The sequence below is a fragment of the Poecilia mexicana genome, unplaced genomic scaffold (genome assembly GCF_051168715.1).
Source record: "Poecilia mexicana isolate PSO_F unplaced genomic scaffold, ASM5116871v1 scaffold_4, whole genome shotgun sequence".
NCBI lineage: Eukaryota > Metazoa > Chordata > Actinopteri > Cyprinodontiformes > Poeciliidae > Poecilia > Poecilia mexicana.
In genome coordinates, this window is record NW_028263373.1 from 16764800 (window position 1) to 16779508 (window position 14709).

The 14709-nt window shown below is 36.4% G+C and overlaps 1 protein-coding gene across 1 annotated transcript; it reads right to left on the bottom strand.

The window, feature by feature from the left end:
• Window positions 1-7781: 7781 nt before the first annotated feature.
• On the bottom strand, window positions 7782-12062 carry nmur1a (neuromedin U receptor 1a). Its single transcript, XM_014974873.2, has 2 exons — window positions 11084-12062; window positions 7782-9086 (listed from the first exon to the last, which is right to left on the bottom strand). The coding sequence occupies exons 1-2, from the start codon at window positions 12060-12062 to the stop codon at window positions 8698-8700; spliced, it is 1368 nt and encodes a 455-aa protein (XP_014830359.2). The 3' UTR covers window positions 7782-8697.
• Window positions 12063-14709: the final 2647 nt, after the last annotated feature.

The following is a 14709-nucleotide window of genomic DNA, read 5'->3' on the forward strand; positions in this document are numbered from 1 at the left end:
GAATCAACACTCACTCAAACAGATCATCAATAGTAATATCGTGTGTGAATTTTTTTTTGTGTGTGTGTATGTTTCCATATCATGAAGTCACTTTTCACTCTATTGCACACACTATTCTACCCAACACCACAGTGGCACTTAATTTTTGAGAATGTGAAAGCATCCGTGAGGACACCATCACCTTGGTGATCTAGAAAATTGAACACATCACTCTGCCAGTAATGTTCTGACATCTTGGTTGTGATTATGGTTCAGTATGTTGTATCTGATGGCCGATTAGTAACATTCATCCTGAGTGAGCGGGCTACAGCGGTTGCAGCATGAAAACAACCCAGCATGAATTCATCACTTTTTTTTTTATCCAGCATCACTGGAAGATGAAGAATGTAAGAGCCAATGTTAACTGAAGGGAAAGTTTGCCATGCACAGATTGCCAGTTCATCGCAGAGCTGGCTCAGGCTGAAAAACAGCCAGACACCCTCTCCCTGACAGCTGCAATCAGTTGTGAATCACCAATTAAGCTAACATGCATGCATTTGAACATTTATCAAACTGAGGAGCCTCAAAAAATGTGCAGACTGTGGTAATGAGCAGCTCAAATAATTTTCCATATTTCATACTCTATTTTACATTTTTGTAAGTTAAGCCTAATTTTTTGTGGGATTTAATGGTATTTTAATTATTCTTTGGGTGCAGTATTTACTTTATAATTACAAGAGTGATAATGCAGAGCCAGAGATTGTGTGACTTAAAGATGTTTATTTAAGAAGTCTCATAAAACTGTTTTTGCTGCATACAGTTGATTATTTGTTGATTAATATGTACTATCATTTTATAAATAAATCCAAATGTCAAACAGCTTTACAAAATAAGCACCATATTGCCTTGCATTCTACTTTAGGAGACAATCTGCGCAAAAATGAAAATGATTTTTTTAGCAGGTCTTGAACTCCCCGAATACCAGCCTGACAAAAGTGCAATACTTAAATTTTCTACATCTGATACATCTTTGATACATGATAATGTTTGTGCTAAATATGTGTTTTATTCTGAATTAAGAAATTATTTTAAAGTTGCTTTTTGCATGTACTTGATTTTCTTTGTCCAGAGAAAAAAAAAATGGTGATCACAAACATGTCACAAGCATGACAAATATAAACAAAGAAATGGTTAAAGGAGGCCACTGACTGTTCAACTTAAAAATCAATTAATTCAATCAATCAATTAATTAATTTACATAGCCTTTAGCTTTTTACACAGGAGTGCTTACAGGCATGGAGGGTGCATGTATAAGAAAGCTGTGTGTTTAAGGAGGTAAATGGGTTACTGATTTTTCTTTTTGTCACTTTCCAGAGCCTAAACACAGGTGGAAAGGTGTCAGTCGGGTATCTCTGAATTCCTCCTTTTTGAATAAATTATTTATTTTCTACCTCTCAAGAACATAATTTACTTGCAAAATAAGTTGTTTTTCAGCTCAAAGTGCTCGGTTTCTTCATCTAGATTAAATTCACTTGAAAGCATTAACCAGTCACTCGCTGGAACACGAGAAGCACAGACAATAGTCCTGTTAAATGAACAGACAGGTGAATAGATGAACTGAGCGTGTCTTTTCATCTTAGAGATGGATGCAGTCAGCTCCCTATTCAGTAAAGTTTCACACCTGGCTTTCATATTCAAACCATAAGATTTTGATTGAGAGAGAACTTAAAGTCTCATCAGTCTAAAAGGTATAATTTGAGGGTTTTAAGCAATCACAAAAGCTGAACATTTTAGTCAAACGTCACTATAATTAATCTAATTACCTGACCCTGAGCAGGGAGACGGCATGGTTGGGTTTCGAGTTGAACTTTTATGCCCTGAAAATGTCCTGCTGCATGTTTCAGCATTCCTTTAAGCTTGCAGCTGTAATGTCCTGAATTTATGAGAGAAATAAAAATAAGTGTGTTTGCAAAAGGAGTAGTGTTCATTTGAAGGCAAGGCAAGGCAAGGCAATTTTATTTATATAGCACCTTTCAGTCAAAGACAATTCAAAGTGCTTTTACAGAGAAACAATACCAATCAGACAAGAAACACAAAAAAAAAAAAAATAAATAAAATTCAAGAATAGGCAACTTCAAATAGAAATGTTTTTAACCTTGTTTTAAATAAACTCAAAGTTGGGGCAGACTTGCAGTGAGCCGGAAGCTTATTCCAGAGGGCTGGAGCATAAAAACTAAAAGCTGCTTCCCCGTATTTTGTTCTAACTCTCGGAATGACTAATAGGTTTGACTCAGTTGATCTTAAAGGTCTGGGAGGTATGTAGGGCTGGAGAAGATCCGTAATATAATCTGGGGTTTTGTTGTGTAGAGTTTTATACACCAATAAAGAGATTTTAAATTCTATTCTTTTAGCAACTGGGAGCCAGTGCAACGATCTCAGAACTGGACTGATATGTTGATCTCTTTTTGTTTTAGTCAGGACTCTTGCAGCTGCATTCTGAAGAAGCTGCAGCTGTTTTATTGCTTTTTTTTGATAATCCAGTAAAAATGGCATTACAGTAATCGAGCCTGCTAAAGACAAAGGCATGAATTAGTTTTTCAGAATCTTGTAGGGACATCAGTCGTCTAATTTTGGAAATATTTTTTAAATGATAATATGCAGTTTTTATGATAGATTTGATGTGGCTGTCAAAGTTTAAATCTGGATCCATCATCACTCCCAAATTTTTGGCTTTATCAGAACATTTTAAGCCAATCGATTGAAGGTGGGTGATCATTTGTAATCTATGCTCTTTTGGTCCAAACACTAGCACTTCAGTTTTGTTTATATTTAATTGGAGGAAATTTTGGCACATCCAGACATTAATCTGCTCGATGCATTTAATAAGTATATGTACCTGACTGTAGTCCCCTGGCGATAGACTAATATATAACTGTGTGTCATCTGCATAATTATGGTAATCTATATTATTTTGTTGTATAATTTGAAGTAGTGGAGTCATGTAAATATTAAAGAGAAGTGGCCCCAAGATGGAACCTTGGGGAACTCCACAAATAATGTCAATAAGCTTAGATTTAAAATTGCCTATGGACACATGAAAAGTTCTGTTGGACAGGTAAGATTTAAGCCAGCTGAGCGCTGTACCTGAAATGCCAACCCAGTGTTCTAATCGGGATAGTAAAATATCATGGTCAACTGTATCGAACGCAGCACTCAAGTCAAGTAAGACTAGTACTGTGATTTTATTACGGTCTGTATTTAGACGGAGGTCATTAAATATCTTCACAAGAGCAGTTTCAGTGCTGTGATGTTGACGAAAACCAGATTGGTAGACATCAAAACAGTTGTTCAGGGCAAGAAACCCATTAATCTGTTGAAATACAATTTTTTCCAATATTTTGGCTAAAAATGGTAAGTTCGATATTGGTCGATAATTGCTTAAGTCCGATGAATCCAGATTATGTTTTTTTAGAAGTGGTTTAACTACTGTAGTCTTTATAGCCTGAGGGAAGACTCCAGAAGAGAGAGACTTATTAATTATTTGTAGCAGATCCGGAGCAAGAACATCTAAGACCTTTAAGAACAAACTGGTAGGTATGATGTCAAGGGAGCAAGTAGATGGTTTCATATGAAGTAATGTATGAGTCAAATCTTTCTGGCTAACCAAATTAAAGTGACTCATCCTATGTAATTTTTGATTAGAGAAAAATATAGGTAATTGTTCATTTGCAACTGACGTAACGGAATTTACTGTCTTTCTTATTTCCATCGTTTTGTTTATGAAAAAGTTGGCAAATTTGTCACAAGCCTCAGAGGAGAAGAATTCACGGTTAACAGAAGATGGTGGATTTGTTAACCTATCCAGAATAGAAAACAAAGCACGAGAGTTATTAACAGAGGTGGAAATGATGTTTGAAAAAAAGGTCTCTCTTGCATTTTGAAGTTCAAAATTGTAAATTTTAAGTCTGTCTTTATAGAGATCCAAATTGGGTTGTATTTTGGTTTTGCGCCATCGGCGTTCTGCTTTCCGGCACTCTTTTTTCCCCTGTCTAACTGATTCAAAATTTCTCCAAGGTGATTTACGTTTCCCAGAGGTTACTTTTGTAATAACAGGAGCAATTGTATCAATAACTTTCTCTACTTTAGAAATGAAATGATCGACTAGATCTGACAAAGAAGTACAAGAGTGTGTAATAGTTGACGGAAAGGCCTGAATAAATTGATCGGCAGTAGCTTCTGTAATGCATCTTTTTGAAGTGATTTGAAGAGTGTGCAGGTCCCAGAATCTCCAGTACAAATAATCAGAAATAAATGTTTTCATTGCCTCATATTTGTTTTTTTTTGTTTTTTTTCACATTACTACTGTGAAATCACAACCCAAAATCTATTATATGTATTTTATGTTTTACAACACAAAGTGGTGACTAATTTGGAAGTGGAAGGAACATGATACACAGCGTTCATAATTTTTTTTTTTTTTTTTTTTTTTAACAATGTAAAATCTGTTCAGTGCCTTTGATACTCTGTGGTAAACAGACGTACCTATAAATCCTGGAGAAACACCTGCTGGAGGCTGTAAAATGCTGTAATCACAGCAGGTCTGTAAAGTATTGAGTCAGGTGGCTTTGCACATATGCACCACACATTTCATCTTGCAAATAAAATGATTGAAATCCGTTTATGAGTTTCCTTTCACTTCTAAACTCTGCACTGCTTTGTGTTGGTCATCATTTTAAACCCTAAAATCTATCAAATTGCAAAAAACTGAAGTTTGAAGTTGTAATCTAGCAAAATATGAAAAAGGAAATGAATACTCAGGCAAGGTATTTTACTTTCACCTTCACTTTTCTACAGTACTGAAGTTTTTTTTTTTCTTTCCATGAACTTCTGACACCAGCACTTCACAACAGGAAATTATCTTCAGGTGTTTTGTCACTGCTGGAAATGCTGCAAGATGTCACTTGATGCAGGGTGGACTGCTGAAATTGCAGTGTTTTTCTCAGGGATGGGCTTATCTGACATAGTCAGTGCTTTGTGTTGAACCCTTTGCTGGACACATCTACAAAATGAACAAAGTAGAATGCAGCATGCAGTACGGAAAGGAGAGGGAACACAAATTGCAGCTGTTCCAAATACTTTTCTCTGATATGTAAGATTAAAGAGATTTAAACTTTGCAAAGTCCCATTTTCGCCGGAAAATAAGATTAATCTCTTATCTGTATTATGTGCACAGTTTAAATTTTTATAGCTTCTTATTGTGGATACTGGTTTTGAGAAATAGTGTCATGAATTACATGTTTGACACATAATCACGGTGCAGCAGTCTTCAGATGATTTGATAAGATTGAAGACTTCACACAGTGCATTTAGTCAAGGCTCCACATATTTTAGTCAGCAAGATGAGCTCAAACTGTGGCTCAGTCCAGTTCTACTGGGCCAGGCCCTCTTTCTTAGTTTACTGTAATTCACACTATTTTCCCAAATGTATAGCAGGATCTACAAAATCAGACTTACTTTGCTCACAGTCATTGATGAAGTCCCTGAGAATAGAATAGAAATATCCTTTTTGTGACCCTCAGTGGGGAAATTTGGGTGAACCAGCAGCAAAGTGAAAGGCAAATCAAAACATCCACACAAAGATATAAACATAAAAATGATAAGAATAAGAGGCTGTAAAGTGTAAATACTGCCCTTCGATTCAAACAGCAAACTTGTGCTCTACCTTAAGTGCACCAGACTTTGAGCAAACACTTCACCATCATCACTCAGTAATTTGCAGCTACTGCATCAGGGTTCATGCTGTCAAAGCTCTTCTTCGAGACGTTGCATAATTTAAGGTTTAAGAGAGCGGTGTTTTCTTTCTCTTAGCCTCTAGGAGAGCCAACACATTTTTTCAGGTCTTCTTTCATGATTGAGCGCATATCACCTTGCTTTGCACCTTGCTGGGAGAGGAATGTGCTTCACAGGAGAGGCCCGTCGTCAACCTCTTTATCCCTGTTCTTATTTACTTCACCAGCTGCTACAGCAAACACTCGTCCACAACACTTAAATTGAGCACCATTTGCTGGGGCATGTCTTTTAAGCATCCTCTTTTTACACACTGCAACTTCTGTGTTTTATCAAGAGTAATTTGCTGACAGTCACTGCATAAAGTCTACCTCATTCAGGTAGAGATATAAGTAATTTAAACAGTAAAATGTTTAGATTTCTATCTTTACAACTCCTGAGTCACTCCTTCAGTCTTTTTGCTGAAGTCTGATTTTTTTGCATGTAGGAGCTCATAAAGAGCTCAAGAGAAAATAGCATCCTGAAGCAAGTTCTCTTTATTTGACTACTTTGCTACTGCCACAGTCGTTCTACAATAGATACTAGATTAAGAAAAATGTCTCTTCAAAAAAGCTCTTCACTGAAGTTCGGAAAAAAAAAAATGTAGCTCTTGAACCCCAATAACTGATGTTTTCCACATGTTTTCTTAACACGTCAAATTATTGGACTCCTACCAAAAGACTGTTTCCTGAAATTGATGATCAAAGTGTGTCAACAAAGTATTAGTTGTTTTGGTTTTTATGTTTTACACTCCCTCTGAGCAATTGTGTAATTGTACTGGATAAGTATCAAATTAAAAGTGGAGAAAAAGTTTAAACTATTTACCATGTCTTACTTTTATATTTTTTTTTAATTTTTTACAAAAAACAGTGTATATACATCTGCGACTAAGAAACTGTTTTGATAAAAGTTACAGTTTTTCAACATTTCCAGCATTGTGTTGCACTAGTACTGAAATGAACAAATTAAAACTTAGTTTTTGCAGACAGTCTGTTTATTTTTAGATTTTCCACAAATAATTTGGAGTTAAATTCCCCAGAAAAAAAAACTGTGAATACTGAGCATGCTTGTTAATGTCTTGGTGAACTGTTGTTTTCATTTAATCCTTTATTAATCACATAAATACATTTATGAATAAAAATGCCGTTGTTGTGAGTACAGCTAATCCACTCTGAGTCTGAAGTTTTCCTTGAGTTAGTCATCAGGACCTGCTGACCGCCTCACCATCATGACCCAGCAAAGATAAGCGGCTTCAGACAGTGGGCGGATGGAATAAATTCACCAGCTTTTCTACGAAAAAAAAAAAACACCTCAGGACTTCGCATTATTACACAAGACTCTTCTTCATGATTGAATTTGCAATGAAGCCTTGGCTGTGCTGCAGCTATATGGAGTATAGCTGAGACCCTCAATTTATGCCCTTATGTCAAGGAGGCACATGTGGAAATTGCATTTCCTAGAGTTTGTGGAGACATCCAGTAAGTATTCTTGGTGACTGTCTGTGGCCTGAGGAAAGATTGCAGGTCAAGGCAGCTGAATTATGTCATTTTTTTATTAGAAAATGCTGAACAGGATAAAGTTCTTTGGCTCCAGTTTCTGTAAAAGATCTTCAGGAGATTTTATTTCTTTTGAATGTGAACTCAGTAAGCCTTCCTACATTCATAATGGCTTCATATTGGGCTTTTAGTAAACAGTATTCTTTTCTTATTTGAGTCTATATTTGACCTGCAACCTCCATATTAAGTATACTTTCAATGAAACCAGATCAAAAATCATTTCTATATATCAATATAAATATCAATATCTATCTGCATATCTCTCTCTCTCTCTCTCTCTCTCTCTATCTATCTATCTATCTATCTATATATATATATATATATATATATATATATATATATATATATATATATATATATATATATATATATATATATATATATATAGGTTATTCCAATAGAACAAACCCACAATAATGGTTAAAATGATCACATTTTAATTTGTTAAAGTAAAGATACAAACAATTAAAAAGATTAAAACATTAACAGAAATGATTAACAGAACAACACCTTCATATATCAACAACTGATTGGATACAGGCACAAGTTTGATGATTAATCCTCCACAATAACATCCATAATGTTTCACTATTTCGCACTAACACTACTGATACTACTAATACTACTAATCTGTCATGGTTGTTGGTATTTTAATAATAATGAGAATTATTACACCGGCATATACAGAGATGCAGAGAAAATACAGTGTCACAGTTTCAAATGAGTCCTTTCTAATCATTGTTCCACCCCATTTAAAAAAGCTGTACAAATACATCATTTTCAGTAAGTGTCCCATTTAAACATTCGTTACACTTTCAACAGCATTAAAGGGATAGTTCAGGTTTTCTGATGTGCAGTTCATATTCTATCTGCACTTCAGAAGTCCTGAACAATCCTTTGAGTTCTTTCAAATTGTGAAAAGAACCAAATTTAAAATAAGATAAGCTATTCTTTTAAAGTGCTGTGATACTTATCTGAGACAGGCTTCAAACTGGGGAACCTGAAACAGACTTTCTAAAATACATTCATGGTTCTTCATGTCTTGATGTATTCAGATGAGCTTAGCGGTCGTATAGGTGATAGACGAGTTACTGAGCAACTCTTTACATTTTAGCTTAAAACATTTAGCCCATTTTAGAAAATTTGTTTTCCATCATTTAGCAGAAAGTTGTGCTGTTTTCACATAATTCATCTCCACAGACAACATTTTCCTGTCATATTCCTGTAAACATTGCTGCTGATGGTGGATAAAGGGGGCATTGACTAAGAACAAGCTTGTTTTTCTAAACAACAAGCTTTTCCTCTTCCCTTTTCACATGGCCTCACAGGTTTTTCTTCAACATGAAAAACTGGTCTCATCTTTCTGTTTTCCCTCCCCATCTGCCACCATGTCAGCCTCAGCAACAGCGGCTCCGTTGCTGAGTGGTGCATCACTCAGGGTGCTGCGCAGCGTCACCCGGGTCACACTCAGAGAGTGTTTTCTCGGATTGATATGATGCGACCGATGGCACATGACCTCTTTGAACATTTCCCTGAAGCGGGTGGACATGAGGTTGTAAAGGATCGGGTTGACCGCTGAGCTGAGGTAGAAAAACACGCCGGAGATGATGTGCACGTACTCAAAGATTTTATGATGGCTATCAGTCCAGTCACTGATGAAGCTCCACATGAGGCGATCCGTATGAAAAGGGGCCCAGCAGATCCCAAAAACCACCACTAAGACAACTGAAAGAAAGGGAAGAGAAAGAGTATTAGACGTGTGTGGCAACGATCTTGAAAGTAAGTTAATGATTAATGCTGCCAGCAAATTTTGCCTCCAATATAAAGCTCCCCTCTGAGGGCTTTGCTTCCATGATGCGACATTTTATGATTTTTCTGGACTTGTTTTAATCCTTCACATCAGAGTAAAAGACGTCTAAAAACAGAAAGTGCATCAATGTGCACTTTATCCCTCTCATGAAGGCCCTCTGAGCTCCTCCTCAAGCCCTCCTGTGGTTTTAGAGAAGCTCTCATACAAGAGCTCAGCAGAAGGATTAAATCACATCAGGACTGGAAAGCTTTAAAAACCAAAAGCTGAGTAACAACAGACCAGCTGCTATCCTCACGTTGTACCTTTACCGATGCACTTCTAAAGTCTTTCTGCATGCTGACTTTGTTTAACAGATTAAAAGAAATTGGAAAACATGAAACCAAAATCAAACTAAAGATCGCAATTGATAATATTCTTCTAGAAAGAGTCACTGAGCACAAACACTTGATCATGAATGTTACTGGAAACATGATATTGTTAGTTCACAATCCAAGATGGCCAGAAGCATTTCTATAATGGGGAAATAAAAATATATTTTACATCATAATTTATTGTACATTGTATACTTCACACTTACATATAGTCACATACATTTGCTATGGAGCTCAGGTCTGAGGTTATGCATATAAATGTAATTTAGATATAATTTTCAACTTAAAAAGAGGAATGAGATTTCTCCATAATGCCGTTTTCAGAGACCATACGAATCCACTAGTTTTAAAATTCAAAATATTAAGATTTGGAGATTTGGTTTAACTGAAAACTCACAAAATAATAAATAAATCAAAACAAAATTTGCTACCAAAAAAACCCTTCAGACTCAAGAAGTAGCTTAGGTGAGGAAGTCAATGCCTGTGCCAAACTACATCTGTTTAAAAGAAATCTAAAACTCAACAGATTTAAGGAATATAATAAGGTTGAATAATATTCAATATCATTATATTGTATATAACAGGATAGGACAAGTTGTATGTAATTTACTGTACTCTGCAGACATTGTATTACTTCACTTCTCTTGAGCAACTTACAGTGTTTTTCTTCTTTGTGGATGTTGATTTTTTTGTGTTTGCACATTTAGGTGTAAAATAAGACTCTGACAATAAAATTAAAATGCATAAGAAGTATTAATAAAATGAAAGTGGAATTCATCTGTTTTATTTACATTTTATGGAAAACATGGCATGCTGAAAATTATTTACCAACTCGATGTTTAGTGAAACAATTTCTGCCTGCATGCCAACAATCAAAACCCTTCAGTAGTTTCTGCAGGTATTTAGACAATTTATCTTTGGTGATGAACTCCAAGTCTGTGAGCTTGGAAGGCCTCATTACCATCACCCTAATTTTAGCTTCCTACACAAATTCTGGAGTAGCTTCAAGTCTGGGTCATTTAAAACATTAATATTACTTCCAGTCAGGAGAAACATGTTGGTATAATTATCAGTTACCAGCATGTTTAATTAAATCTGCCAGGCTAATGATTAATTACTCTAGCAGATGTAAAACTAAATCTTCCAGGGGTTGGAATCATTTTGAGCTCAACTGTCAGAAGCTAAAAACAGCTTACATTGTTAACACTGTAATTATATTTTCTCTGTTTTAATTAAAGCTGTGAAATCATATTTTACGACTCGCACACACATTAGATGGTGTTACTTTCTCCCCCGATAAAAGTAAACAATCTCTGCTTATGGCTGAAAGGCTAGACAAAATGTTTTAAAGGCTGTGTATGCACCTTCTTTCATTATATTTCTGAAAGAAGAAATCAATTTCACGTGGCATCTTAAAGTGTAACAAAAGCAAGAAAAACTGAAAATGACCCAGTATTGAGTAAAGATGACGATGTTTCAGAAAGTAAAAAAAAAAAAAAAGAAGAAGAAAAAAGTCACTATTAGCCAGAAAGTGAACTCACACAACATCTTTGTGACCTGTCGGCGTCGGGCTTTCTGCTGCTGAGTGCGGATGTTGCAGAAGCTGTTGTTTCCAAAGCCAGACTTGGCTTCCATTGCCTGTCGCATCTTTTCACGCTTCAGCTGCAGCCCGATGAGCATGTAGAGAACGCTGATCGTGATCATGGGCAGAATGAAAAACACGAAGGTGGTCACCTGGATGGTGAGGTTGTACATCCAACGCGGCTTCACCACCGTGCAGATCGCTGAGTCAGGAATCTCCAGGTTTACGTCGCCAGCAGGACCGGCAGAGTGAATATGGAGGGTGAAGATCCCGTGCAAACTCGTGTTTGGCACAGCGCACAGCACCGACATGCTCCACACGGTGAGGATGACCCTCTTGGCATGAGTACGTGTCACTACATACTTTGCTCTCAGTGGGTGCACCACAGCAATGTATCGCTCGATGCTCAGCGCGGTCACGTTGAGGATGGATGCCAAGCAGACCATCTCGAACAGGAAGGTTTTGAAGTAGCAGCCTCCCTTCCCCAGGAGGAATGGGTAGTTTTGCCAAAGTTCATACAGCTCCAGTGGCATGCCGAGCATTAGCACCAACAGGTCTGACACCGCCAAGCTGAACAAATAGTAGTTTGTTGGTGTCCACATGACCTTGTTGCGTGCAATGACAGTGCACGTCAACACATTCCCCATAACGCCAACCAAGAAGATGAGCAAATAACTGAGGCAAACAGGCAGAAACACAGATGATCGACGAGGCCCCAGATATTTTTCTAGATATCCTTCCTCTGTCAAACATGAATCATCCATACCAATATGGCTGCCATTCATGCCAGAGGTCATATTGACACACTGCTGTCCTGGAGGACAAAGCCACTCTTCATTCCCAGCCATTAGATCGAAAGAGCAGTTATCTGACATGGTGAGGATGTGATCGGACGGAGGATCTGGAAAACAGTAAAAGTATATGCGTGACATTTGCATTTGCAAGTAATAAAACAACAAGTCTGACAATATGGAAACAGAAACAATCATAAGTCAAAAATTAGTTTGACAGATACGTGAGTAATATTTTAGATGGGGAGATATTGTGTTTGTGCACAGATGGAAAACGGGAATCAAATGTCACAGAGTGGTAACTTGTTTCAAGACTGCGCTTGCATCGATGCTTTAATGCTACTTTGCAAACTTTCCTACATTTTTACACAATGCATCTGCAAACTTCAAATGTATTATTTAATGGGACTTTATGTGACAGATCAACACCAAGAAATGCTTGTCTGCTAAGTAAAAAAAACTATAGTTTTAAATTGTTTCCTATATTTTTTACAACTACCAATCTGAAATATACATATTTAGTAATAACCTTAAGTAGATTTCAAGAAGTCTACATTTTGACACATGTAGAGATCGAAGCGAGCTCATAGAAGATTATGATCTTATTCAACTTTTAGGCCTACATGCAAAGCACCATGTGGGATGCAAACATCAAACCTGTCACTGGTGGTGGCGACATTGTACCGTGGGCAAGCTTTTCTTCTCCAGGTACAAGGAAGTTAGTTTCAATTATTTCAGTCAAAAGATATTCATAATGGCCAGGTCAAAGTACAAGCGTGGGCTGAGTTGAAAATCAGTGGCAAGATATAAAAATAGCAATTTAAGTTTCAGCTTGAGCTGTTTTGCAAAGCGAAGGGGGCAAAAATGTAAATCTCTAGAAATGCAAATTCCTGCATATCTGAAAATATGAAGTGGGAAGGCTGGTTCATTAACTCAGTGCAGCTGAAAATCAAGGCTAACCACATTTTTTTCATATTTTCTTTAAAGATTCTGTAGCATCTTTGGTTTTTAAGTAGAAAAATTATAGAAAAAAGCCTATCGAATGTGGCTGTTTAATATTCTTAAAGCTACAGTAGGACATCAAAAAGCTTTAAGAACCACAAACCTAAGGGAAATCGGTCATAAACAGATCGCGCTCAAACTGAGACACAGGTTTAATTATATTTGATTTTATTTAAAATCCTACCGCTTTCTTGTCCCAACTATAACTGTGAACTGTGTGTAACCTGTGACGGTCTCATTAAGCTTGTGCATTAAATTCATTATGAAAAAAAGGGAAAGTTGAGATATTATTTAACTGCTCAGCGTGCTGTACCGCTTCCTCTACTGTGAACGAATTAAGAAACTAATGATTCATTAAAACTAATTGCATCACTTCTCATCAGAGGTATTTTTAACATGCTTGATTGAGAATGAAGAATGACTGATAATGACAAAAATAGAGTCACAATTAGAATGAAAGATGAAAGTTTCAACGCTGCATTGAGAAAGTGGCTGATTTACATCTCTCTACTCTTTTCATTATATTATTCTCCAAACTTTAAATTTGATCAGCATCCACTGTTGTCTACTCTGATCAGGGGGTTCACTCCTGACAGTGAGTGATTAATTAAGTTTAGGAAGCCGTATGGTTCAGAAATCTTTCTAATTTGAGAATACAATTCGGTGAGCTCAAGCATATTCAAAGCTCATTTGCACACAAAGTTGATGGGAGTCATTGTTTGGTTGATGTCAGTGGATGTGATGTAGACATTTAAGGGCTGCAAGAAGAGACTCAAATCTGATATCTTCTAAAAAAATGCTGTTTTTAAAAATATATATTCTTTAAGTAATAATGAATAGACCCATTTTTTTCTGCATTTTCAGGTAAATTGATCTGATGTAGTGTTCAGTTTTGTCTCAGTTTGTTTTCTCTGTCCAATTCTGGACAGACGGGACATCTCTTTAAGTTTTTCACTTCCTTTAAGAGTCCTGGCTTCTGCCTCACTGAGTGCCCTTTCAGACAAAACCAGTAAATGAGTCATTTAACTGCTTCTGCCATCCTCTTCACAAAAAGGTTTGCATATTGTGTTCATATTCTGGTATTTTCCAAATTGTTTGGAGGGATAGTACTTTTGTAACCTTTTGATTATATGCAAAAATAATAAAAAGTTATATCTCTCAACATTCTGTCTTTTACTAAATAGAATAAATACCTGTAATTCAAACAAACCTAAAACATGAAACGTTTTTAATGTCTTTGAGAACAAAAACATGACTGGGTATAAATATGTAAATATTTGGTTTGACTATCTGAACAAGAAAAGGCAAAAAAAAAAAGTGCTTTACTTTAACTTTGGTCAGTTAATGGGATTTTTTTTTTTGGATCTAAAACATATGCAATAACAAACATCTCTGTTTGCTTCCTCTTTGAACTGAAAGCATTAATGGAAATATTTTACTGGTGAAAACTTCTGATGGGATTGCAAACAAAAAGCTCTTAGAGAGATTTTGTGCTTGTTTCCATTACACACAGACGGCCTTTGAAGATCAGTGTATTAATGACAATGCCGGTCTCACCTGTGCAAATGGCATATAAGGTTATTTAATAAATGGACCATCTGACTTCATTTCTAAATACGGACTCATACTGGGATCTGTTTACTCCAGAAGTCAACGGCGGGGAAGGGTAAAGACGTCACACCTGAGCTGCCAGTATTTCAGCAGGATCTACTTTTACAGTTTGAAAGTGAACAAACTGTCTAAGCTTGCTGGACATTTGAGGACCGAACATTTTCACTATAGTTACTTTATA

Coding starts and splice junctions, on each gene's coding strand:
- nmur1a (XM_014974873.2), bottom strand. CDS start 12,062: ATGCAAATGTCACGCATATACTTTTACTGTTTTCCAGATCCTCCGTCC. Junction 9,087..11,083: donor ACAGGTCACAAAGATGTTGT/GTGAGTTCACTT, acceptor CCTTTCTTTCAG/TTGTCTTAGTGGTGGTTTTT.